General features: G+C 40.2%; 1 protein-coding gene across 13 annotated transcripts in view; it reads left to right on the forward strand.

The window, feature by feature from the left end:
* nlgn1 (neuroligin 1) overlaps positions 1-26,739 on the forward strand; it is a 263,428-nt gene that overhangs the window by 22,299 nt on the left and 214,390 nt on the right. For 2 of the 13 annotated variants that reach the window (XM_070909596.1, XM_070909599.1), the window contains exon 2: positions 17,721-17,744. The exons of 9 other annotated variants lie outside the window; for them this stretch is intronic. In XM_070909596.1, coding sequence (XP_070765697.1) covers positions 17,721-17,744 — 24 coding nt within the window. Of the gene's footprint in view, positions 1-17,720; positions 17,745-23,051; positions 23,073-24,870; positions 24,918-26,739 lie in introns of all 13 variants that reach the window. 2 more of the 13 variants (XM_070909598.1, XM_070909595.1) reach the window with 2 other exon arrangements.

The raw sequence follows: 26,739 nt of genomic DNA on the forward strand, positions 1-26,739 counted from the left end.
CAAACTGGGGTGTTGAGTTTGAAAGATATGGGCTTAATACTGGGGGGGGGGGTAATAAATGGCGTCATCAAGTTGCATTATAGTGTAGGATCAAGGGTTTTTGGAGCCTGACCCAAAGTGAGGATATCTAAACCTCTGCTGCATTAATTTGGCAAGTCCTACAACTGAATGGATGGAGTAGTTTTTAAAAATCCGTAGGTTATAGATGGTTATAGATCCCCTCCGGACATGTATTAAAACATAATACAAATAGTGTTGGAACGTGGAACAATAGTGTGTGTCTATGAATGTGAAAACAGCCTTCTAGTGTCACTCTGCACATACATCATTCTGCACAGTGAAGCTCAACCATCCAACTGTAGGAACAAGAACAAAAGCATATTTTTAAGTGGAGGTGGACTTTAATGTTATGGCCGTGGTCGTGGTTGTAGATGCAGGATTTGAATGCAGTCAGGTCAGAAGTGCTGCCTGAATTTCCAATCTCTGAACAAAAGTCTCTTGTGAACCATTGACCTGAGATAGATCCTCCAGAGGTCAAGTAGAGTCACGGTGGGTCCTCTGTTGTTCAACCGTTCAATCATTTTGCCCAGCCTCTGTATATTATAATATATCCTCTCTCTTTCTTCCTCTCTCAACCTGTCTTTATCTATTTCTCCAGAGAAATTTATTAGGAAGTCGACATCATTAAGCACCTTGACTCATGTGCTGCTGGGCTTTAATGTTTAATTTCACACCAAACGAGGGGAGGAGGACGAGGAGGAGGAGGAGGAGGAGGAGGAGGAGAAGGTTGAAGGAGGAGAGGGAAGAGGGTAGAGGATCGCAGGGGTGGATATGTTTGTTAATTTTATGTGTGTGGAGTCATCACAAACTAAACCATAAATCCTTCGTGGCCTGCTCTCCCCCAGCAGCAGCATCAGTCAGATGTGTGTGTGTGTGTGTGTGTGTGTTGGGGCTTGTATTTGTGTACATATGCTCATTATTGTAAATCCAGTAATTAGCCTCACCAGTGCATTGAGTCAGTGGCTCTAATTGGACCATTAAACCTACTGCCACTCAAATGTCTCATTGTACAACACATAACGATACTGAAACATGTACACCATACAAACACACACTGTGCATTAGTGAAACTTCAAAGTAGGTATGTCGCTGTGTGTATCCCCGCCCACACACACACACACACACACACACACACGAACACAGTGAAATGCTCACTCTAAGAGAAGTAGCCTTCATGGACCTATGTACTCAATATTCACTCATTGTCAATAACATCCACCCTCTCACCATGTTGCTTTGAATGCTGTCTCTGACACCTGTGTGTGTGTGTGTGTGTGTGTGTGTGTGTGTGTGTGTGTGTGTGTGTCAGCACATTGACAGCAATGGAAACCTCAGCAGCTTCAGATACCCAGCATCTGTCAATAACTCATCACTTCTTTCATTAAATGTATTGGCAGCTGGTCAAATTGGCCGTGTGCAGTGTGTGAGTCCTCTTACGTTCCTCTTTGACTCTGCTGTTTTTTTGTTCATTCAAGGCCCATTTAACCAATAAGCTACTGTGTGTGTGTGTTTGTGTGCGTTGTAAAAGCCCACGCCGACAGAAATGTAACACCTAGGAATGAGTCTTAGTGTGCAGTGTGTGTGTGTGTGTCTAGGCTGTCAGGTAAAAGCCAAGGTGATGGATTATGTGTAGTCGTGTGTGTGTGTGTGTCCAGAGGGGGGATTGACGTAGGTGGAGGAGATGGTGTATTAAGAGACCATCGGTAAACACGTTAACTCCGCTGAGAGAGAGGAAAGAGGCGGGGGTGGAGACTGAACATAAGCTAACAACCATAAACAAGAGATGAACAGTGAGGCAGTGGCAAATAAATGAATGCGCTCTGGTTGGAAATTTCAAAAAAGTATTCTGCATGAATCAATATATTAATATGAATTATTCTCACAGTACTTGTTTCCACAGCTGCTTTATACTGTTTAGAAAGCTTCTCCTTCAGTTCACTGCAGTCATCTAAAGGCAGCGGGACACATATGTTGATAAATCTGCAGCCTCTGATTTGAGAAGTGCCGTCCCGGAGTGCAGAGGACGTCCACTGTGTTTTCCTTGATTACATCACATGCAAACAACAGCAGGCTGCTGCAAATGAGCCTCACACACCTCAATGCGTATCAGACTGGGCAGTTACGACTCGGTATTCCACATGTTTCATGTGGGAGATGTCGGAATACTGGGGCTCATTAATCCTGTGCATCATGGCCTCTTTTCCTTTTTTTAATCAAAAGTGGGCGTCACATGTTTTATGCATTTATGTACATATGCTCATTACTGTAAATCCAGTAATCAAAAACAACTGTCAGGGGGTTCAAAACTTGTATTGTTGTGTGGAAACACCCTTTGTAGTGTTATGTTTCTCCCCTTATTCCTACATTCCTCCCTGAGCACTGACGAGGCATGTTGCAGGCTACACGTGCAATTCGCCCAAGGGCCCAAAGTCAGCCACTCAGGTCATTGTACAATGTCTATAATTCACAGTTAGAACATAAGGCAAGCTTCTCCTCATCGCCTGAAAAGCTGACACTTTCACAGAGCCTCAAGGTTTTTCTCCAACGGTAGCGATATGTCGATGTCATAAGGAAAATGCTGAAGATGGACAGGCGCTGCAGTCGGCTGTCATCTAGGTAGATTTTTTTTTAAAAAAGAGGCTGGATGGTGTTGAATAAAGCGAGAGGTTGAGGTAAAGAGTAGAAGGAGTGCAGGGAGAAAACAATGACAACATGCTCGAGGAAACACAGGACTTTAAAAACCATAGAAGAAAAAAATAAGCTTAATGGTGCTCTCAAACATACACCGCCTGCAATCAACCTTGATATACAATTATTTGTTCAGTTCCCTTTGTACAGCTAACGCATGTGAAGCCGTAGCTTTTCTTCCCCCCAGCATGCGTTGTAGGTGTTAACAAGATGTGCGCAATCGTGTGTGTGTGTGTGTGTGCGCTACATCCCATGTCTCTACAGATACAGCATACCTCGCTCTCTGCTGTGTCCCAAGAGGTTGAGAGACTTCAGGTTAAAAGCCTTGGCAAACATATAGACATTTACATAAGTACATGCAGCAGCACAATATATATATATATATATATATATATATATCTGCTCTCCTCCTAACTGACACCTTTATTTAGTAAATGTACAAGGACCGTCTCCCTGAAGAGGTGTTGAGCTGCATACTTTCATTCAGACAAACAGTCCCTGATATTGTTATAGTGCACAAAAGCACACACAAATCCCCCAAATCCCTACGTACAATCTGAAGTTAGCGAGCATATTTAGGGTTATTTTCTTGGTAAAATCTTCTTGATACTCCAGATTTCACTCAGACAGACAGCGGTTCTCCTCGCCTCTCCCATGTGCCGCCTCTATTAGGTGCGTCCACCAGTTAATGTGCCACATCAATAATTCTATATGGGGCAGTCCAGGGAGCAGAGGGAGTGGGAGAAGGTGAAGGAGATGGAGCAGGGCCGGAGAGGGAGGAATCCACTACATCCTACACTATCAACCACCAAAACCTTTGAAGTCTGTCATTTAATTATTTTTAGTGCTTCACTATTATTATTTGCTACTTTTATTCCTCACACGCTCACATCGTCTTCACTTTATCAACTTAGTCAAGAAAGCTGTTCTAATATTACCAGGAGCGTGTCCATGTTTGAACAACTAGAAACTCTCCGTACCATCGTTTACCATATATAGGTGGTTGACAGTTAGTGTTGAGGATGGGGATGTCATAGCTAGCTAGCTACCTTCAAAAAAAATATCAAGAAAATGGCGATGAGCGTAGATGAGATCAGTGCAGCTGTACAAGTTGAAAGACTTAACTCTCAATATATTTCTCTTATCTGTGTGACAAACATAAAGTTAACTGCTCTTGGCAAGGAAAGGGAATGGGTAAGGGTTACCATTCTTTCAAAAGATATTCCCTGGATTTGTGTTTTGATGATGGTAGTGAAGAGCGCTGTCTAAAGCTCAAATGGTGCCTCTGCTATTACATGTATAACTATGCATGTCATCTGAGTGAAGCCCAAAATGTATGAAGCGTCCGTCAATATGAAGATACTCAATGTGTAAACAGCCTTGCTGTTCATCTGTGTCCAATATGGAGTATGTCAAGGCTTTAAGTTGTTTTTAAAGTCTCTAATAGGTGTTCAGATGGCTTCAGACCTGGTGACCGTGAAGGCCATAGAAACTGATTCATGTCATTTTCATACTCATCAAAACATTTACTGAGCCCTTACAGCCGATATGAAAGTTTTTCCTTAAATATGTCACCATTTGTATAGTACTTGTTCCACATTAAAGTTGGTGGTCTGATGGCTGGACGGATGTCAGAGTAGGGCACATGCGTTTTGGGATGTGTGTCCAAATAAGGATACACTGTTTCTGCACCAAAGCTGAAAATATGCTGAGCAGATATAATGTTAAACCAGCTAACATGCCAAGATTATCCAAATCAATGGTGGGGAGAAAATAGCCCATTGAGCAATGCTTCTTACCAAGAACCAGGTTCCTCCAATATGTCCAACAGAAGGTGAGTTACACCATCTGAAAGCTCCACAATGGATGCCCATGATGGAGACAGGTGGAAGGAGAATCAAAGTAGGTGGGAAAAAATGAAAATGAGAGACAGGGAGAAGAGTGGGTGAAAAAGAGACACACAAGCGACGTGTGAGGAAATGCATCTCCTTCAGCACAGCTGGGCTCGTTGTCATGTCAGCCTGTCACATGGGATCTGGCTAGAAATACTGGTTCTCTGTCTCCTCCAAAAGGAAAATGGGACACATCCTTTTCAACGCAGCCACTGCATGGCACTCTTTCACAGTAGAATATGATGCACGTTACAGGAAATGACAACGCAGCTTCAAACAGAATTATTTAGCGAGCAGGGATTGCAACAGAAAATCACCTGTTACACTGTTTGTGTATTCAGATGTAGTTGTTAGTACAAATGGATTATGGATATCGTTAGGGACCAAGCAGTGAGGCAATGGGGAAACAGGAGTTGAAAACTTGGGTTTTTATTTACCAAAAAATCCCAAAACATTATAAACCAAGATGTCGATAATTAGGTCTATAAAAGAGGTAAACACAACATATCAACAACTAAACAAGGTGTTAACTGAACATCCACAATCTGCATTCTTCTCTGATTTAATGGTGGATCGCAAACCAACCTGTATCGGTGCATACCGCCACCTACTGTACAGGAGTGTGTAGCATTGGGGCTTTACCTACTTCAGGTTACATAAAAGAATTGAAAGAAAAGAGAAAGAAAAAAAGGGGAAAAGGGCTATATCTTACAATCTAAACCTGTTTCTAAAAATAAAGAGAGCCTTGCAACATTGACCTGCCACAATGACACACAAGGGAACATATAAAGTGGCTCTGCCAAACCAAATAAAACACAAGGGACACCACAAGATGGACACCAACTACAACCCTAAATACAAATTATCTAAACCCAAATCCCCCCATGGCAAGGCAGCACATGGTTCTGGTGAGCTGGCTCCAGGATTTAAGAGTCCAAAGAAAACTGTGATGTTAATTGTTAAAGTGTTGACTGCAAATTAAATCACCTGTGTAGGTAACAAAACTAATAAGATGAGAGAGTGTGAATTGGGATCTTATTACCATGTGTGGCCATCACAGATATAATGCAGTTTGTTTCATCCTTTAATGTTGTGATACCTTGTTGAGAAGTTACTTGTACTTATCCTGTTTAAAAAGGTAATGTGGTTTTCAGGATCTTTTGTGAAGTTAGCTGCAACTCTCTGCCATGTGGTGTCTTTATGGTGGAGTTTCCAAAACGAACCAGATGTTTTTCTTTCAATATAGTTTAGTTTAAGATGGTTTACTGGACAGGATGACGTATACACAACAAAAAGTCTGATGATTTTGTTGCTTGAGATGACTAATAATGGTTAAGGTTTTTTTCTTTATAAAAAAAGCAAATATTGCCTGTTATTTAAAAAACAAAACTTTATATTGACTTTAATGAGAGCAAATCTGTGAAAAGTGAAACTGAACTTTTACTGTAAATGGACACTTCAAAGTTAATATAATAATAATAATAATAATAATGTTTTCATTGAATTTTACTGGGTGGTACCATTAAAGGGTTCATGTATTGTAGAAGTCTGATGCACTGCCTGTGAGCCATGAAATCAGGTCAGCCCTGCATCACTGCAATATGAGTGCATTTGAATGTAAAACTATTTTTTTCGTATGGTTCATGAGATACAATAAATATATAATGCAGACTAATTGTTGAGCTATTCAGTGTAGCATGGAAAAGCAATACATGTTGACTTCTTAAAAGGCTAAGCAGGGAGAACATTCATGCTTGTTTTCATAAGCAGAACACATTGCATGTCATATAACTGAGCTCAGTTTTGCTCAGTCAGCTATATTTTGTTGCTTTGTTGAGTTTCATCTATTTAAAGGAACATAGATAAAATAAAACTGTGGAAAATAGATGGTTAATGGGAAAAAAAAATCATTACTTAACATTGTAAAGGACTAACAGTAAAAAAAAATAGACCTGTGTTTTGCTTGGTTACGTTATAAATTGTCACACAGTCTGTGCCTGTTATGACTGTGACATTAGATTGATAACCTTTCCGTCAATTCTGAAGGTGGACATCTCACTGAGCTCATTTAGCACATGGCGCGTATCATATGATATTTTCTTATCTGAAGATAATGATCATAATTCACTCCCAGTGCAGTTACAACGGTAATTTATGTGTTAATGCATGTGAGTGGCTGTTAGTAGCACCTGCTGTTCCTCTCGTTTCTGAAGTCTGAAGTGCATAACTCAACCATTAATCCGCCTTTTGTGACCACAACTCTCTAACTTGGATCCATTAAAGGGCACAAGTTGAAGTGATTGTTGGAGAAGAAAACAGTAAGCTGGTTTGAGGACTAATTCTTAACCTGAATTTGAACAAGTTGGAATCAAGTTGGATTCATTTAAACGTAGATTAAAAAGACTGATGGTTTAATTTATTTGATTGTTATAATTGATGGCCGGATTTCACTTCGTTTCCAAGCTCAGAAGTGAAGTTGAGTTGAGAAGTAGTTAAGTGGACCTTTTGAGCTGAGAATTATTTGGTCGAGACAGTTATGTCTAAGCGTGATCGCCAGAGCCTGGCTGAGTCAGCATGTTGGATATTGAGCCTGCTGCGTCTTCACTTCGTCCGACTCCCAAGTTCAACTTGCCAGGCTTGCATTCTAGGATGTGGGTTCAAGCTTGGCTTACTCTGTATTGAGAAAGGCCTAATGTGAGGTAACTGCCAATTGAAATAGTCCCAAGGTCATGAAACTCTCCTATTTGAATCATCAGTATAAAATATGAGCAACTGTGTGAGACAATAACTGGTTCTTTGATAAAAAAAAAAATGACAAGGCTGTGTACAGAAGTCTAAATACACTTTATTTATATAGCACCTTTCAATACAATGTTATGAAGTGCTTTACACAGGGGAAAAAATTGATAGAAAACATCCGATCACCAAGTGTAAATTCAGTTTCATGTGCTGCTAACATCAGGCTGAAACAGAGATCACACAAAACATCCAGCAGTTTAAATCAGTTCACTCTCAGATTCTGGGTCACTTTTGGATGAATTTAACAACTATGGTGAGGTGTTTTGCGGCCAATTGCAACAGAAAACCATTATAAATTTGCCACAGCTCTGGCTTTATAGCAACAGGGGCTACGACTCATGGGCATCACAACATTTAGAACCATGCACCATAGTAAAGATATATTGTCACCTTATCCCGCAGACTCCTGTGTTTCTATGCAGAGGAACATTGAAGATATTATTAAAAGAAAACTTGGAGTTTACACTCCAAAAAGGAAAACACTAACTGAATTTGCATGCACCACCCTGGCCTGCCACTCCACAGGTACTGTCCCCAACCTCCATGCGACAATGAAGAGGCGTGTCTGCCAAGACAGCCCAGCAATGTGCAGAACCTTCAGCTTTTCAGGGCATAACTTCAAATAACTTGTCAACTGACTAAAACATGTCCATGTAACAAACATATTTTTTTTTGCTAAAGGTCTCATATTGTAGAAAGTGAGATTTCCATGTCTTGTTTGATTATAAAGCAGGTGCTGTATATAAATACTGTGAATCAAAATGCTCAGTCCACAGAGAAATGCACACAGCCCGTATTCAGAAACTGTGCCTTGAAACGAGCCGTCAGGACTTCCGTAAGGTTGTGATGTCACAACTACACAGTCACCGCACTCAGCCACGCCCCCTCAGTCCCCTCAGGACTACTCTTCAAGTTTTTGGAGGTTTTTCAGTTCGTCTCACAGAAGGTGCTTTTTCCGTTGAAATAAAGTTAGTTCGTTTCTTGATGGATGGATGGCCGTGCAGCTAGGCTTCAGGGAGCTGGCCAATCAGAAGAAAGTGGGCTTTTAGGGAGGGGGACCTTAAAGAGACAGGAGCTCAAATGGCTTGTTTATGACAGGGTGAACTGAGGGGCAGCATAAAGGGCCATAAGATAAATAAGGATTTTTTTTAACTGTGAAACCCTATGAATGAGTGTACAGTGGTTTAAAAAAATACTCTACCACCAGCGGCTTCGCCCACTTTGTAATTATATTCTATTTTCTTGCCTCACGTTTACATTAATTAAAAATGTATGTTCTTACAACATATAAAGCACAAATATGAATTCCAAAGTGCAGTTGAAGTATCCCTTCATTTGTTATGCCATCTGTCTAAATATTCTGACCTCAGAGGAGTTCTCTTCTGAAAACGAACATAGAGCAGGAATGACAGAGAGAGAGAGAGGTAGGCTCAGTCACGTGGAGTGAAAGTCAAGGATGTCTTTACCTGATATTCATATAACTTGATATCAGCATATCAAAGCCCATCACCTGGCTGAAGCCTTGTCTCACCTCTCCAAAGGGAATGTCAGACATGAAAGAGAGTATTTGAAGAGTTAAGGAAGAGCTGAGCTCCAATGCCATTTCCTTTTAAATTGTCATTTTAGGGGTGTAGAGTCTTCTGAACTCCTTGAGAGTTGATAAGTCGCCTTGAAGTGATGAAATGCTGCTGTGACCGTGCATTGAAACTTAAAGAAATTCACTGCTGTCATTCCTGTACTGCTGGTCATTGATCAGAACCGGTGTGTGTATGGGTGTGTGTGAGTATACACTTTCATACTGTTTCTCTGTCCGAACCCTGGTGCAATAAATAACCAGTTACAGGACCCTCTATACTGCAACATACAAACTTTTTCCACATTCATTACAGTGTGACATAACAGATGATTCAACTCTTTCTTTATTTATTTTTCTCTGCTTTACTGAGTCACATCACTCCTGACATTAAGACGTGTCCAGGGTGATTGGAGTCCCTGTAATCAGACAGCATTTTTGAATTTGGGTGTGCATTCGCCTCTAACATGCACTGAAGCTCACAGACGCTGTAAGGAACCATGCAAACCCAACAGCAGCCATGCAGTTAGGGTGATATCTTTATCAATGATATTGATATTATCATGATACTGGAACAAAGGAACATGTCAGCTTAACTCTTGCTTTGCACCTGTAAGTCATCCAGTCTTCTTGTGTCCTTAATTATTTCTTGAAGGAGCATTTTCTGTGGCTGTCAAATGATTTTTAAACTGAAAATTGATCACAATCATGTTGAAATTCTGTTAAACCTTCACAGTATAGGGGTAACCAAATACATTATCCAGATATGATTCATCGCCAGTCGTAACTGACAGTTAAGTTAAATCAGAACACCCAGACGCCTGGGACCGAGCAGGAACAGTATGAACATGAGCTTTGTATGACTTCAGATCATCATAACAATCATATTTAGATGTTTTCTTCAGTGTCAAAGTAATCTACCGATCTACCATTTAGAAACTGCTGTAGCTAATGTGGCATGACTTTCTATGCCAAACAAATATTGACAAATATATTGAATTCTTCCGTTCCAAGGTGGTCCATAATTCTGGCAGAGTTTGAAAGTGAAAACAACTGTTATTTTCTGTTTTCATGGAATCGTACAGCAAAGTTCGTGCTAAATATCAACTGTGAGATATATTCTTCTTCTGAGTTAAGTCTGCAAGGCAGCACTTCCTATTAGGCTGTGCTATACTATACTGACACCGACGAGTAAAAAGCTCTGTCTGAGCAACTCACTTCAAGGCTAGTAAGTGCATGTATTACAGTAGCCACAAACTACTATCATCAAACTCAATAATAAGGAGCATCATTATGATATTGGACATTGCCATACAATTCATCACTTGGGTTTTGCTATGATTAAATAACTTTTTTCAAAGACTCAATGTCACCATTTTGTGATTTGTTTTGATAGTTCAGGAATAACATGCATATCATTCATTGTTATATGTTTTATATTATATATATATATATATATAATTTTCTGCCTCTCACCTCTTTTCTTTTTTGACCAACTTTCATTTAGTGTTTGTTCCTCTTTTCTTGTCGTGCACCCAGGCAGGAGTGAAAACCCCTCCACATTGTAAAACAAGTGAGTCACAAATAAACCAGTGCATTAAATGTTCCTCTATGATTGTTCTTTTTTTATCTTTAAGACCTAATGATGGACAATGGCAGGGCTTTTAATGCATTGAGGGACAATCTGCTTCAAGCACAACAAGAGTAACGATAAAAGATCAGACAGCTTTGAATAATTATACTCAGGGCGTGGTGTTAGGAGTGAGTGATTAACGGTGTGTGTGTGTGTGTGTGTTTGTGCGTGAGAGAACTTTAGGAGGGAATGATGATTAATGACGGAGCAGACCTTGAGAAGGACAGGCTGCCAGTGGGACAGATGACAGGAGATGGAGGGATGGGAGGAAGAGGAGGAGGAGGAGGGACAGAGTGGAGAGGTGGACAGAGGGCTACAGAACCTCTCATTCTGGAAAATGACTGTTGAATGCTGACACATACAATAGCAGTCATTTACTTACCCTATCATTTATTTCCCTACAGTGCATTGATTGATGATACATCATGTCTTAATGTCACAGCCGCAGATAGTTTGGCCAGAAGGCAGGGGGAGCGTGTGTCTACACTTCCCTACAACATAACAATAACACCGCTTCTTGATTTGTTTTTTTTCCACTTGGGCTCCTCCACTTTTTTTTTTTCTCCATTTATGGATTTGTTATGTTCTTGTTTTCTGTTATGAACATATAGCACTCTAACTGCAGCTGTTTCGGTTGTGCATTTTGGCGATTTGAGGACAATAAAAAGAGTAAAATAAAGACATGTCAAGTCACCGAGGATATTGATATTTTCGGTTTTAGCTGGTAAAGATTTTGAGATTATGTTCTCTGAGGATGCTGCCACTTTTGCGATTGTGTTCTCCTCACATCAAGTGTCGAGTTAACACCCTTCGGTAGTTACTTACCGGGTTGTGGTTTATGGTTTTTTGAAGGCATGGATTGTGACGCTTGACTAACTAGGCTAATGCTTGGTGTGAGCAGTAGCGTTTAACACCATCTTCATTTTAGTCTGGGTGCAGTCTGGCCTCACAGATTAAGGAGAGAAAGAGAAAGGGCACGGAGAGGGAGAGAAAGCAATAGGTAGAGTTTTGACGTAGGTTTTCGGTTGCATCTGGTTCAGGTTTTAACCAAAAGTTTTGTTCTTGCCAGCTGGTCCGTGCTGGCATCACAACACAGTTAAGCTCATTCATGCCACTGCCATATAGACCCATATGGTAAATGACATGTTAATGAGAATGAATGAATACAAGCAAACACCAGAAAAAAACTGTAAATATGCCATTTACACATGACTTGTGCCCAGTTAGTCCATTGAGATGATGGCTGATACAGCCACTGTTTTCATGCTCCAAATCTCTTTCTTTTCTTTTTAGGCCTGGCCATGTTTTGACTCAGTGTCACCCAAATGTAATGTCATGGCCAAGCTTAACCTGTGAAATGGACAACTCCCATGGCAAAATGGAAGTTTTAAATCACAAGCTTTGTTCAGTTCAGTTTAACTTAAAGTGAATGTAAAATACACTTTTTTTATTTTAAATCTATTATACTGCAATTGAAAATCTATATTTTCTATATTTTTTGTGGAAAAAATAATATTTTGCCTTTGTGTGTGTAGCTCACATGGGTCATTTGGAGTTAAAGATCGATCTGTTGATATAATTGCTGAACTGATTGCTTTACATGAGAAGCTGTGGCTAATATGGTCACATGCTGTTTCCTATTCCCATGCAAATATAACAACCATGTACATTCAAACATTCAAATATAACAGTCCAACTTTTTTTTTTACTTATAAAGACCTTACATAACCATAGCGCCCTGCTCCTTTCTCGAAGCAGTGATTCCTATGAATTGCCGTGAGATGAGTCTGGTGTGGGGCTGGAGTGAGGTGGCATGCCACTGCCTCAAATTGTACTATTCACTAATCCATTTGTTCCAGGCACTCATAGGAGGACTCAAGTCAGCAGCAGCAAAGAAAAGACTCCTCTTCACTCCTATCCACAGGGACAACACCATGGCTAAAGCACAGGCACCCTGAGAGGCTGCTGCCGTCTGCCACATACCCCACACACACACACACACACACACACTTGTACAGTCCCCTGACAGACACACTCGCTCTGGGAGCCAGACTTGGGAAACCATCCTAGTGTGAAAGCTCTTGGTCGGGGGCAAATTAGCCTCAGAAAGTGAATGAAATCTAATTATGGGTTTGTGTGCGGATGCATATGTGCTCATCTCCAGTATGAATATGTACACAAACGTGTGTCTGCATAAGTCTATCTTTGTGTGAGCTCACTTGAACTTGTGTGTGCATGACAGAGAAGGAAGTGAGCTGGAGCAGCATGGCCATATTTGGTAGGGATAAATGTGTTGAGGCAAAGATGCTTGACTCCTGACCTTTTTTGTCTTTTACTCTCTGTCACACACACTTTGTTTGTGTCAGAATCAAGTCGCTGTTTTAGCATGACCAGACCTCCTGTTTTGCAGATGAAGCACCAAACAGATGATTAAGAATAAGGATGGCAATATACTATGTTTTTATCCACAAAAAGACCAAAGTCTGCTGTCTTTTATTCCTCCATACCATAGAGCTCCATGGTTGTCTAAAAACTATTAACAACACATCAGTGACTACTAAATGTGCTTTAATGTGCAGCAGAAATCATGACAAATGCTTAATTTTGTTTGTTTGAATAACATTTACTAAAAACTACAGTGCCCAGCTGTTTGAGGTTATTACTGACCCTTTTGTAAAAGATATGCATTTATGACTCATTTTTACAGGTTGATGTCTTCAGATAGAAAGAACAGTGTAGGGAAGCCAGAAAATATTGAGACAGACATGTTTTGGTTTCGGTCTTTTCATGATATTTGACCAAATGAAAAGTATACAACAGTGGCAGCCTTATTCTCTAACAAATGATGTAAACAAACTTAGGTACTTTCCAGATGCAATATGTACAAATCCATTTTGATACAAGTATTTACAATATCTCCATCCTGGATTTTTAGTATGAGTGAATCTGGGTATGTAATACTTCACAATAAGGGGAAATGATGTCACACAAACCTCATTGCACAGGAAAACTGTACACAATTGCCAACTACAGTACCAGTCTGTTGGTTCAAAAGTTCACTTATTTTTAGTGATGTTGCCAGAAATTAACTTGGTGAGTACAATATTATTGTTAGCAGAGGAAGAAAGTTAATGGACAAAACTGCAAAAATTAGACCCAGGTTGTACAAAACTGGAAATTCCCTTAAGCCACTAAATGATTCAGCATGTCAGGATTTAAACTCTGTTTGGATGGATAGGACAGAATATGTATGAGTGTGTCATCCACATTAATTCAGGTGGATGTGGAACTTGTGTCTCTGTGTGTTCAGTTATATGTGTGTGTTCGTTTTGAAGTGTGTGTCAATCATTTGGCATGTGATGGTGTAGGGGTTGCCTGGGCTCCTGCAGCCGTGGTAACAGCTGTGAATTTATACGCTGTAATTGGCTGATGAAAGACACATAATTGAATCTGTTGAAGGGCACAACATTACAAACCCCTGACTGAGTATGTGTGGGTTTGTACGTGTGAGCTACTGTGATACATTTTTAAAAATAGCTTCTTAGCTTCTCCCACAAGAAAGTGAGAAAATAACTTGAAATCAGAAGTTTGTTTCCGTCTCATCTTTGGTCGCTGTGAGGAAAGAATTTTGAACCATGTACAGTAGGCTTAATGATAATGTCATGGTAGCATAATGGACACCTTACATGGCCACCTCACATACATACTGGGGCTTTTCATTCTTTCAGTTCATATTTCTCCCACACAACATTTAAGCTACAGGCTGGTGATGTAGAATTTCATTAGATTGAAGTGTCAAGTATCAATACAACATACTTAACTAATAGTTTGCTGTAGAACGTGAGAAGCGTACCCAATCTGCAAAATAGGTCACTTGTTGGTATCTTTCAAAACGTATCCAAATGGCTGCTCCAAAAAACGACTCATATGACCTTTTTCTGATCCACCACCTCTACTGTTAAGGTTAAGTTTAGGCTGCTGAAACTACTTACATTATGATGGTTACATAATTGCCATGGTTAAAAGAAACCCCTGCTTACCATTGGCACGCGGAGGAACATGAACATGAATAGTGGTCTCATGTGTCAAAGTCACATTTTTGGCACAAGCATCCACTCCGACCTCCTCCCTAAGACGGAGAGAGGACAGTCACGACTCTCATGATGGCAAGCATCACCATAGGTCATGGTAAGCGGTTGAACAAACCACTCATCCTATTGTTACTCTGGTGAGGACTAGTTTACTACTTGGTAACTACTTTATGTATATAGTGTATTTTTATGTATAGGTCTGACAGATACATCACTTTGAGTATAGTTCAATTGGTAAAACAAAGATACCAGATGAGTCAGTTATGTCCCAGTGCCTATTTTTATTAAAATAGCCAATGAGAAATGGCCTGACAAAAATCTTCATCATCCAACGTTACAGTTCTGCAATATTACACCATCCTCCTGTGCAAGTGATCCAATTGACCAGCAGAAGTTGCTTGTTTGGCAATAAGGATGAGAACTGTCAATATCACGAACATGCAAGGGTGCATGAAGGGTTGCTTTATCTCAACCATTTTTCAGATACAGCACTCACCTGCTTGGTGTGAAAGCACAGCTAAGACGGTGCTAAGACAGTCAATTATCCTTCTGTCTCTCTCTGTCTTTCTCTCTCTTTCGGTCAGGTCACAGAGAACCAATTGACTCCATGTTGCTTCTGTCTCTCCGCCAGCCAGTCGCACCAGTGCTATGATGGTTAATTAAGAAGTTGTGGAACAGCAGACAGCTCTGCCTGTCCTTTTTATGACTCTGAATACAAATATCAGTGTGTATCCATGTGTGTGTGTGAGTGTATATGCATGTTGTCTTTAGTTTGACTGCAAACTGCAGGTAATTAACAAGCTCTCACTCCGTGATCTCTCTGTCAAGAGTCAATTAGCCTGGTGGGTTTGCGGATATGGCGACGTCAGTCCTGCGGTACGAGGAAGTATTTGTTAATGTGTTTGTGTAATGGGAAGGGTATGTGTGTGTGTTGAAGTGTTCGACAAGTATTAATTACCTCAGGGCTTGTCAGAAACCAGGGGCAGAGAGAGAAAAGAGACACCGACAAAATGAGGGTGACAGGTTATTATATAGTTCATATATATCCATACATGTCCAAATAACTGCTCATCCTATTGAATTAATTCATCATGATGCAGTTCAGGTAATGCTTTGCTGGAGCACCAAAAGTCAGTTATAGAGGGAGAGAGAGAGAGATGATGATGATTGTCAAAATGTCATGCTTTTTATGTCTGGCCTTTTTTCAACAGGCATTAAATGTATCTGAATTCTATAATAAGCCATATAGTAGTTTTAATTTCTTGAGGTGTAGCCGGGGGGAGGAGAGTGTCTGGTTTGGGGACCTCAGAATTGCTTCTCTGCTCTTTGCAGATGATGTGGTTTTGTTGGCTTCATCAGACCGTGACCTTCATCATGCACTGGGGCTCTGCTGGAAAAAAGTGGGTTGCTCCCTCTGGGTTGGGAGTGAGTTGCTCCCCCAAGTGAAAGAGTTCAAGTATCTCAGTATCTCTTGTTTGTTACCGTGTCAGATGGATCCTCTTGGTCTGCGGTTTGTTCGGCAGATACACCAGTTGTTCTTCTGTCGCATTTGCTTCCCCCAGCAGTAAATACATGTGTCATTGAGACAGTGACCACATGTGTTGCCAAATTAACCATGACTGAAATCTGAAGGATTATAACTTTAATATATTCAAATATATAGTAAATCATTATAAGCCAGATATCTGAGCCAGCCAGTGTTGTCTGCCTCTGTTCCACACGCATCAGCATTCCATTAAAACAATTTGTAAAGTTAAATTCTGTGTTGTTTGATTCACATTTTAGTAAATTAATCTCTTAATGTATTAATTTCCAGCAGTAGTGATAAAAGCGGTGAAAAATATGCAGACATGAACAGAGCCTACACTACATAGAGACAAGAAAGACAGCTCCACGGAATCACAAATAGCATGACAGCAATCAACAACAGATAGCATGACAGTACATCAACGAATAACATGACAACACAATGTTAGGACTGGTGAAGTATGAATATTATGTTCAGAGGCTATGGACACGAAAACACCTCACTGTTTCTAGTGTTCACAAGTTTGATTTCTAATAAACCAGGCTCTTAATGTTGTAGAGAAGGAATTGTAGTTGGCACAGTTTCTTATGTCTTCAGGTAAATTTTTCCAATCCTTGGAGGCTCTGACAGATTGGGCCTAACATTTCTTTCAAATTCTTTGATGTGTGACGTGAAAGACAGATTTGACTCAACAGTGATAAGGTATTTAAACTCAAGACACGATCTGTAGATTTTTTTTCAAGAGACTGTGATGTCTGTATCCGGTGTTGGGCTTTTTGTAAAGAACATACTGACTGTTTTTGTAATGTTAAGCTGAAGTCAGAATTGAACTGGCCACGTGGTTACTTGTACCATTACAGCAGACAGTTTTGATGCAGCTTAGTCTGAGTTTTAAAGCAGGGCTTTGGTCTCCCATGGGAGTCTAGCTGATTTTTTGTGGGGGCACACTAAATCCTCCCCGTGTTTTTTCAAGAAAGTGGTCACATATAAAGATAGTGTGACAGCACAGACGTTTAGCATCTCATTATGGTGTAATTATTTTTAAAGAGGAATTTATTAGTTGTCTCAATGCTGCTTCTGTGGGTTTTTTTTTTTACCTAACCAGCAGCTTCAGGGCAAGATTAGGAATGTGTTGATTAAAAACCTACTGTCAGTTGAAACCCTGGAGGTGATATCTATTCCTGGCCCCCATTTGTTCCTTCCAGTGCAGTTCTACCACATGCAGCGGTCCACCCATGGTCCCTTCCTGCTTTGGCGGCTGTCTTCCAGGCTTCCTTGTTGCTCTAGGTGTTGGTAATGAGTAGCTTCAAACCTTATTTCCCCCTCATTACTGTCAGGTCCTGCTGGGTTTGCTGCTTCTTTCCTTCTCTCCAGGATGTCACTATCAAAGAGTTAGCTCGCTCGCTGCTGGACACAGGTAGACTTCTGAGGGCCTCCATGACGTGTGTGTATGGAGGGGTGTATAGGGAAAAGAAAGGTAGTATGTACTGTATGTGTATTGCATGCCTTCTATCTTTGCCCCTTCTCCCATGTTTCTACTGTATTCATTTTACCATTTTGTTGGTTCTCCCAAAAACAGTTTACACTTGCTTTGAGGGTTTGGCAAAGTGACGCTAATTAATCACTTTCTCAGTTTGTTTGACAAAATTGACACATTAGACTGTTTTCACACACCACACTTGCAACCTAACAACCAGAGAGTCAAGTCAAGTCAACTTTATTTATATAGCGCATTTAAAAGCAACTAGAGTTTACCAATGTGAAATCAGTAGTAAATAGTAGTAAAGTGGCACAATAATAATAAATGGCAATGAAAACACAAGGCTATATCAAAATATGTATACAAATGTAAAACAGAAACAGAATGAAAAGCTTTCAATTTATAAACAATAAAAGAATATAAAATACAAAAATATTGAAACTACTAATAGCAACCAAAGGCCATTTAAAACACGTACGTCTTGTGTTTTGTCTGAAAAGTGTAAATGGAGGGTAACATTTGATTAAAAGCGGAAGGCTATCCCAAAGCTTTGGAGTTTCCACCGCATTCTGCACCAGCTGCAGACGAGACAAAGAGGACTGGCCAACGCCCAGATACAGGGAAGTAATCTAGCCTTGAGGAGGCTGGCAGTAACCGTCTTCATGTTGTTGAAAGAGAGGATGGTTTCCATGGAAGGTATAATTGCATGTCATCGGCGTAACTATGAAAGGCGAAATTGTGCTTGCAGAACATGGATCCTAAAGGGAGCATATACGGAGCAGATAAAATGGCTGCCAATCTTAACAAAGAAAGTTCAGTCAGTTAGAGGCAAACCACTTGAGACAGACATCCTTTCAGTATCTTAAATGAGACTTGTAGCCTATCTTTTTTGCCATTTATGTTCCACCTTTCAACATACTTGCCTAAGAGCACGGGTGTCACTGTTCAGCCATGGCTGAGTCTTGGCTCTAGGTTTTCTGACTATCAGAGGGGCAACAGAGTCCAAGATGTCTTCACAGAATGAATTAAGCTTTGTGATTAATTGTTCTGTGTTCAGCTAGAAGGGTTGGGCCTTAATACTGCTGAATAGAGGGAAGGCTCTGTAGGCATCTAAGAAATTACTTGCAGTAGATGTATTTATAGAGCGGGAGTAACAAACAGGTAATTTAGGATTGGGGACGGTGTGAAACAAGGTGGACAGTTCAAGGACAAAAAGGGAACAAATGCCAGAGGTGGTCATCTGCTTGCTCTTGCTGTCCGTTGGAGGGAAACGGTACAAAAGAATGATAGATGTAGTAGTTAAGTACTCATGCAGCTGAGAGATAGATCCTCCCCTGTATCATCTAGCTAACTGACAATTCTTCAGGAATTATATTCATATTGGACAATTTTGCAGCACACAATTTACATTCAACGCCAGCATTCAGTGTCCAACATTTACGTCAGAGACTGGAGTTTGTGTTCCTTCTCAACCCTACAATTAATGTTGACTTTTTTTTTAACCATGATCATGATCGTAATACCTTAGTCATGCACATATTTTGTAGGGGTATGTATTTTATTAAACTTTTTTTTAAATGTAATGACATTGAAATTTGTCCTGTTTACAGCTCCATTTGGGTGTACCTCATAACCTACATCAATGTTGGTTGCTGGTTGATTTTGGTTTGACTTTTGTTGCATGTCATATCCCTTTCTGTCTCCCCATGTTTCTTAAAAAAACAAAAACTTTAAAACATAGATGTCACAACTGAGTACAAGTGCCCATTTTCAGAGCAGTGCTTACAATTTTAATTTGCTAACGGGTTTCCACTGAGGTAGCATCATGGCTAACGTGCCTAGCATTAATTTGTGGTACCGACAGGAAGAGTCAGGTCTGATAAAGAGTGCTGGTCTCAATCTGAGATGTTCCAGATCATGTTTTGGCGCTTTGGCGTCTTTGAGTACCCTGAAAAGAGCTCTATAAATAAAATGTATGATTATTATTATTATTATTATAGTTTGGAAGAGCCAGTTGAGATGTGAGTAGAGACTGAGACTATTAAACAATAAAAAAAAAACATCAGAATCAGGTTTATTACCAAGTACGTTTTCACATATAAGGTATTTGATTTGGTATTTTGGTGCATAACAGTAAAACAAATAAAAATATAAGTCCTGCGAAAGTCAAGAACATGAATATAAAATTTTCAACCTGCAAGAGCTTATGTTATTGGCCACTTGGGGGCAGAGGAAACAAACATTGTCACATCATCCTTTAAGTTACTTACTATCCAGGACCTATGCCAAATAAAATGTCATTAATCATAATCACCTATTAATAATAAGTAACTTATCATCACTTGAGACAATTAATTACTTCATCAATACTTACTATTTTTATGGTCATCTCTTTCAAAAATGTACTCCTTCTATTGTGTTTTCCAAAAAAAACAATAACAAAACTCATTACGATAATATAATTGCTATTGGTGTTTTACAGAACTTAAACAATCCAACTACCCAGGGTAGTAAAAAATATTCTAAACATTAACTGAACAGTGCATCTAATAGCAACCTTCTGCAGCTAGGTCTGTGTGGTCACTAGTAGACATAGATGTCATGTGACTACATTACTTCCTCCCAGTCTTACACTCTATCAATTTCTGACTGGACCGTAATTGGCTGATCTTAACACGACTCCTGGCCCATGATTGGGTGAACAGAGAGCGATGGAGAGAGAGGTTTACCACCGTTGGCCTGCTGCTGATTTAATGACATCAAGGCATATTTACTCTTTTTATTTTCTCTCCTATCCCACTTGTGCTAAAGCTGTCCTGACTGAAGGGTTTTACATCAAGCAGAGGGTGCAGTATCTGTATCATACCACAGCAGCCCATGAGCATGCCAGCATCCCCATACAGTCTCATCACATGTGTGCCAGCTAGCAGAAAAAGAATTGTGTCTGCTAACGGCTGCTTCAGTCCACAACATTGGTTTAGCAGTGAAAATACTAAAAAGCTTAATTGTGCTTTTCATTAAAATGATAAGCTGCAAGCTCAAATGTACAGCACTTTAAAAAAATCCATGCCAATCTCCTGCCAAATGTACTGTATATCAAAGCGTCCTTTTGCCAAATTTGTTTGATTTCTCACTCCCTGGGCCAATCAAAGTACCTTCTAATGCTCCTCCCACATTTTTCACCACGGTACATTACAACCTCAATCTGAATAGTGGTGCTATATGTAACATATCCCCCGGCCATTTGTTTTGCCTATTTAACCGCACTACACTTATCTACCTGGACAGTATCCTTCTACCCTGTGGCAGGTAGCTCATTCCAGCGCCGCTGACCACCAAGGCTCAAGACTTTATTACCCACACCAGGCCAGGGGACGAATTTGTGCCTCCCTCTCTCTCTTTCTCCAGGAGGACTTGGGAAGGCAGAGTATTGAGCCCTGGAGAGGAGCTATGGAACCCCCTACGTTTAAATTTAGCCCCCCGTTTTATCTCAGCTTTCTCATTAGCAGCACTGGAGACTAATTGTTTCTGGTTAAGTCTTTATTGCTGCAGGTTCTTTCACTTGTTCATCTTTCTTGCTCCCTCTCGCTCACTGCTTTTCTCTCTGCTCTTTTCCAAATGGCACTATGGCAGGGACGGCTCTTTGTATGGCAGTAATTAGCTTTTATGGTGTTGCTATGAGCGGGGTCTTTTCACTGCCGTGGCCGTCACTCTGCTCGGCCTGTCGCTTTATCACCCTGCCATGCTCTGGGCAATTAGTCTGCAAGCCCACCTCCCTCCCAACCCGTCGCAGCCATCATCCAGCCATATCCTTCCAAACCCAAGCAGAGAGAGAGAGAGAGAGAGAGAGAGAGAGAGGCCACCTACCTCTCACTCTGCACTTTCACAGCAGGAATACCAAATGTTAGCCTTAGAGCTCCTATTTTCACCACTGTTGCCACATTGGCTGCGAGTGGACACTGTAAAGTACTGTAAAATGAATGCAGTCAGTTGTGACTTTTTTAATGATCACTGTGGACCCCAAGCGGAGCCCTCTGTTATGAAAATGAGGTCCTTCTGGAAAACTCCTAATCAAATGACTGTGTTAATACCTGGGTGTCGCTTTGAAGTGAACAGCTTTTGAATTAAACAGGAAGAAATGTAAAAGCGAGGCTACCTGCATGAACACAGTTTGATTTAAAGACACTTTGATATCTTCCCCCCCCATGAGAATTGGAATGTGTGGTTTTACTGCACTCTCTGTTATTCAGTAAACAAAAGTGTGACATGTGAGAAATGTGCACATTTTATGTGAAGGAGCAGGTAAAAGACGACTGAAAACAAATACTGTATAGTTAGATAGTGCCTTACTTGTAAATCAGGCAGGCAGTTAGAAGCAAGGGGCAGTCAACTTTATTAGCTACTCATGTGTGCAAGTATCCAACATTAATTACAACAACCTATTACCTAAATATCTATTGTGTGTGAAAGATGTGCTACCGTAATCGAAGCATAAATTGAAGAAGATTTGGGTATGTGTTGCTATAGTATTATGTCTGAATAAATGCATAAAAAGAGTATCACCTAAAACTCAACAAAGAAGGAAATATATGTCACATATTGTTTGCACTAATCATCGATTTATGGGCAGTGCAGCACAAAAATGCCAGTTTCGGTGAGTGCTAAACCCCAAGGACGGAGACGAGAGAGGACCAAAGTGAAAACCATTTATCAACACATATTCAAATGAACAGTCAGTTAACAAAAAACTTCCTCTTCATCTTTTCTCCCATTTCTGACTGTCAGGCCAGCTTGCAAAATGCATTCGGGGTGAAAATTGTACATAATTTGCCAATTAGAGGCACGTGTCTGTCTTTCTTACAATGACCAAAAACTTTTTGATATGACATTTTTATTGCCTCAAGTCATTTTACTGAAGATGTTCAAGATGACTGTAGTACTTCCACACTGAGATGTTCAGTCCCCTAGATTGACAACAACTGATCAGGAATATCCACCTCATTTTTCTCGACAACCATTTTGATTTCACTGCTCCAGTAAGAATGACAAATCCCAACGCAGGGGAACATTTGAACTCCTGGGACCTATTGGCAGTCTTGTCACTGAGCTGTGGTCTTTCCTTCTTAGCTCAGATATTGATCTGCCGCTTAGGCAATTAGTCTGAGCGGACCCTTTTCCCTTCTTATTCTTTCTCCTCCCTGCTCCAATCTGAAGCTCTTAGAAAATACCTAAGGATTGCCTGGAGTCAAAAGAAGCCAAATTACCTACTCTTTTTCTTCCTTTATTGTGATCACCTGCCAGCTACAGGGGTTAGGAAAGGTTTCGACTGTTGATGCAACTCAATCAACTCTCCCTTTCTCCCTCATACTGCACCCAAGGCCTGCAATCCAGTGACACTGCTGCCTAGAATAGAAAAATAGAAAACAATGAAGGAGACGCAGAGAGGAACTTGTTTAGTCGTTTTGTCAATATAAGTGGGTGGCTTAGAAAGGAATGCCCCTGCATTTAGACCTGAACAGGCTAATATGGCACTTCGAAGACTCAAAGTGTAATTTCCTGTGTATGAAGAATTCTATCCAGTGGCCATCCATTCCTAACACCAGAGTTTAATTTGAGCAAACAAGAGCAATCAATGGCATTTCAATTTGTGAGGACAGTAGACTCATTCATTTACTCATCGAATCGCCTTTTATGAACAAAACAAACTAGAACCATAGAGATTGTCCAAGAACAAAGTGTTTCTGTCGTCAGCAGCACTGCTGTTTATTGAAGCTCAACCATGGCTTGAATCCACCACCAGTTTACCAGTTCATTTTACCAGTTGGACACTGACATCAAATTGGCCATTCTCCTTGTTGAGGCAATCCTTACTTTGCTTGTTTCACTCAATTTTGTCTCTTTTCTTTTCACTGATGGTGGGCACTGAAATAAGGGGAAAGCTGATTGTTTGTCTGTTTGCAATAGCTGTGTTCTCAAGGTTTATCTAGAAAATAAACAGCTATATGGCTTAAAACTGAAATAGTAAGACTTACTGATGTCAACAAGTAAAGTCTGCAGCTGTGGCATAGAGGATGAACGAGAAAGACAGTAAATACAGGAAGGATATGAGCCAGAGTGATTTTAGGGGGCACTGAAGTAGAAGCAGTGCTACTGTATGTTTAAAAGGGCCATTAAGTAATGTGCGACCATAACTGAAGTCAAATACGACGTAGCACTTTTTTCAAAGAAAGCTCCCTATACAAGTCGACACTAAACTAAACACCAGTCTTTCACTTCATCACTGGGCAGTTGGTGGCATGTTTACAGAGCATGTTTCCGAGAAAGCCTCCCACATGCTGGATTGCTCCTCTCAAGATTTATTTAGTATAGCTACAATGATTGACTTGACTTCACATCTTCATCAGGTATACTCAGCGTATGCACAGACTTGACTGATCCGATTCAACACAGTTGTGGGTCCGTACAATGTTTAAAATCCAAAGTCACAGTCAATAGTATAAGATTTGGACAATACAATAAGGCATGCCACAAACTTGGGCACACACCCACATTCCTATACAAGTTCGTAATCGTGCCTCTCCATATTTGAAAAATTGCAGTATTAGGAGCCGCACGCAGCTGGCAAGGCTCCAAATTAATAATTGGCTCTTTGGTCTTTGGTACCCCTAAGTCAATCATTAAGTCCTCCACCTTCTTCAAAAACAATAGGATAGCCACAGTATTTTTGAAAGGTGAGAAAAAGGTGAGAGGCAAGTAGAAAATACCAACACACTGTACAATATCAACATGCAGCCATTGTGAAGGTTTCATCAAAGAGACATCGTTTGAAGGTTTTCCTACTTTTGTGGACTTAAGGCAGGCCTGCCCTTGTACTTGCTTTGATTTTTACAAAGTGCTCGCTATTGTGTGGGAGAACAGACATCCAGTATGACGAGAGTGCGACTCATGCGAGTATGTACACATTATTTTTTGTGGATAATGCAACAATTGCGGATAGTACAACCACAGAGGCGCGTGATTTTGCACGGGGACCATGCTGAGCCCTAATGTGTGATAAACTGGTTTACACAAAGCCAGTTGTGTCAAAATCTGATTGGTTGAACTCGTGTGAACTCAGCTGATTGAGTTGGAAGTGGAAAAGGAAAAAAATACACAACATAGGTTAATGATAAAGTTCAGTACATGAATAAAACAAGTGGCAGAATTAAATTAATGACAATCAATCATCTATGCAAAATAGCTAAACAAAGATAAACATTATTTAGACAACTAAAGAAAAGTCAAGAAAATGAGAATTCTCAAAATGTCTCTGAGGAGTTGGTATTAACACGTCTTTCAACTTCAAAAAATATGTTATGCTCACTTCATCCTATAGGGAATAAGACATTGCAAGACAAAAACATGTATCGTGTTGTCAGTGGGAGCTCAAGTTCAATCCTTCACAACATCTAACCGGCCAGCCTTTGTCAGACTTCCGCCTCGATAGGCATTCATCTGTATCGATGGCACATATCTCCTCCTGACATTTGGTTAACTGGGAGTAGAAAAGGGAGGGAGGGAGCATCACTTTATATAATTACTGGGTGCCACCATGTTGAGGAGGCTATTACAAGCTAATGACCATTGCCAAGATTCCCTCAGAGCAGCAAAGACTTGTCCAGAGGTCGCCCTCACAAACATGCACAAATAGTTATGCACATATGTATGCTGGTGGCCATGGAGTTTATATATATATGTGTATTTCTTTGTGAAGATACATACATAAGCATTGTCTTCCAGTGTAGTTACATGATATCTGGTTGTCATTGACTAAAACATCTCCAGCCATTTAGGAAAAAGACATATCTCTCTTTGTCATAATTTCTCAGCTCGCCTCAGTAAATTGACATAATTAATTTACCTATTGACAGAGTCTTCATGCCCTCGACTGATTTTTAACTTAAACAGTGTCTGAGAGAAAAAAAGCATCAACCTTTTTAGTCAGCTAATGAAGCAGTAACAGCGATGATTGTTTTCCTACTTGAGGAGAGTTTGTGTGAAACTAATGACTTCTAAGCAATAATTAATTGATTCTCGGCCACCTGAATAAGCTGAGTTTTAATAAGAAGTGACAAGGAGAACAAGTCCCAATATAACCATCTCTTCACAGTGTAAGGAAATCACTACAGTGCTTTGATTCAGTGGTGTGGAAGCAAAATAAAATGTCCCTTTGAGATCCTGCCTCCAAGTCATAGTGTGTCAGAAATTTACACCATTTATGGCAAAGTGTAGCTTTGAGGCTATTTGATGAATCTTTATTCCAGTTATTCCAGTACCGTTTTTTTATGCTGAAGAGTATCAAGAATGATGATGAGACACCCTCTTGACAATAAAGTCACAAATTTACAGAGATCTGTGAGTGACATACATAAACCATATAAATCAATGTCTTTCAATTGGATAGAATTGATACCTACAAAGAATTGACTTCTTGAATGAAGTGTCTCATTTCAATGACATGTGTTAGAATCATCTGATACTGTTACTGAACAGTGGCTACAGTAGAGTAGCTGCTGATAGGTTAGTGTAAACCTCTGTAGCGCTGTTCTCAAGCTCGATGGAGTAATATTTTTCACTCTAACACATATTTTCCAGATGCTTGAGGTGCAATTGATTGCTGTTTCTCCTGCTCAGAGGTTTTACTTTGAGATCTATTACATCTGTTCCTTAGGGCCTGAAAGGGAGTGCAGTTTCGTATAAATATGTACCGCACATACACACAGAAAGCCTCTATGGACATTGTGTCAGTCATTGGCTGCATATATTGTTGAGCTTGAACGTGTGATAAATCTCATATTGAAAGCTGTGCATTGCGCATTATTGTGTAAAGGTTTCCTAAACAGCTACGACTTGACAACACAGAGTATCAGGAACATGCTGCTGTAAAGACAGCTCTGGAAAGAAGGCACCTTTTTAGTCGTCAGTGCAGAGTCTGATATGCTGTTTGTGAGTCAAG

Source organism: Enoplosus armatus, chromosome 7 (assembly GCF_043641665.1).
Source record: "Enoplosus armatus isolate fEnoArm2 chromosome 7, fEnoArm2.hap1, whole genome shotgun sequence".
Lineage (NCBI taxonomy): Eukaryota > Metazoa > Chordata > Actinopteri > Centrarchiformes > Enoplosidae > Enoplosus > Enoplosus armatus.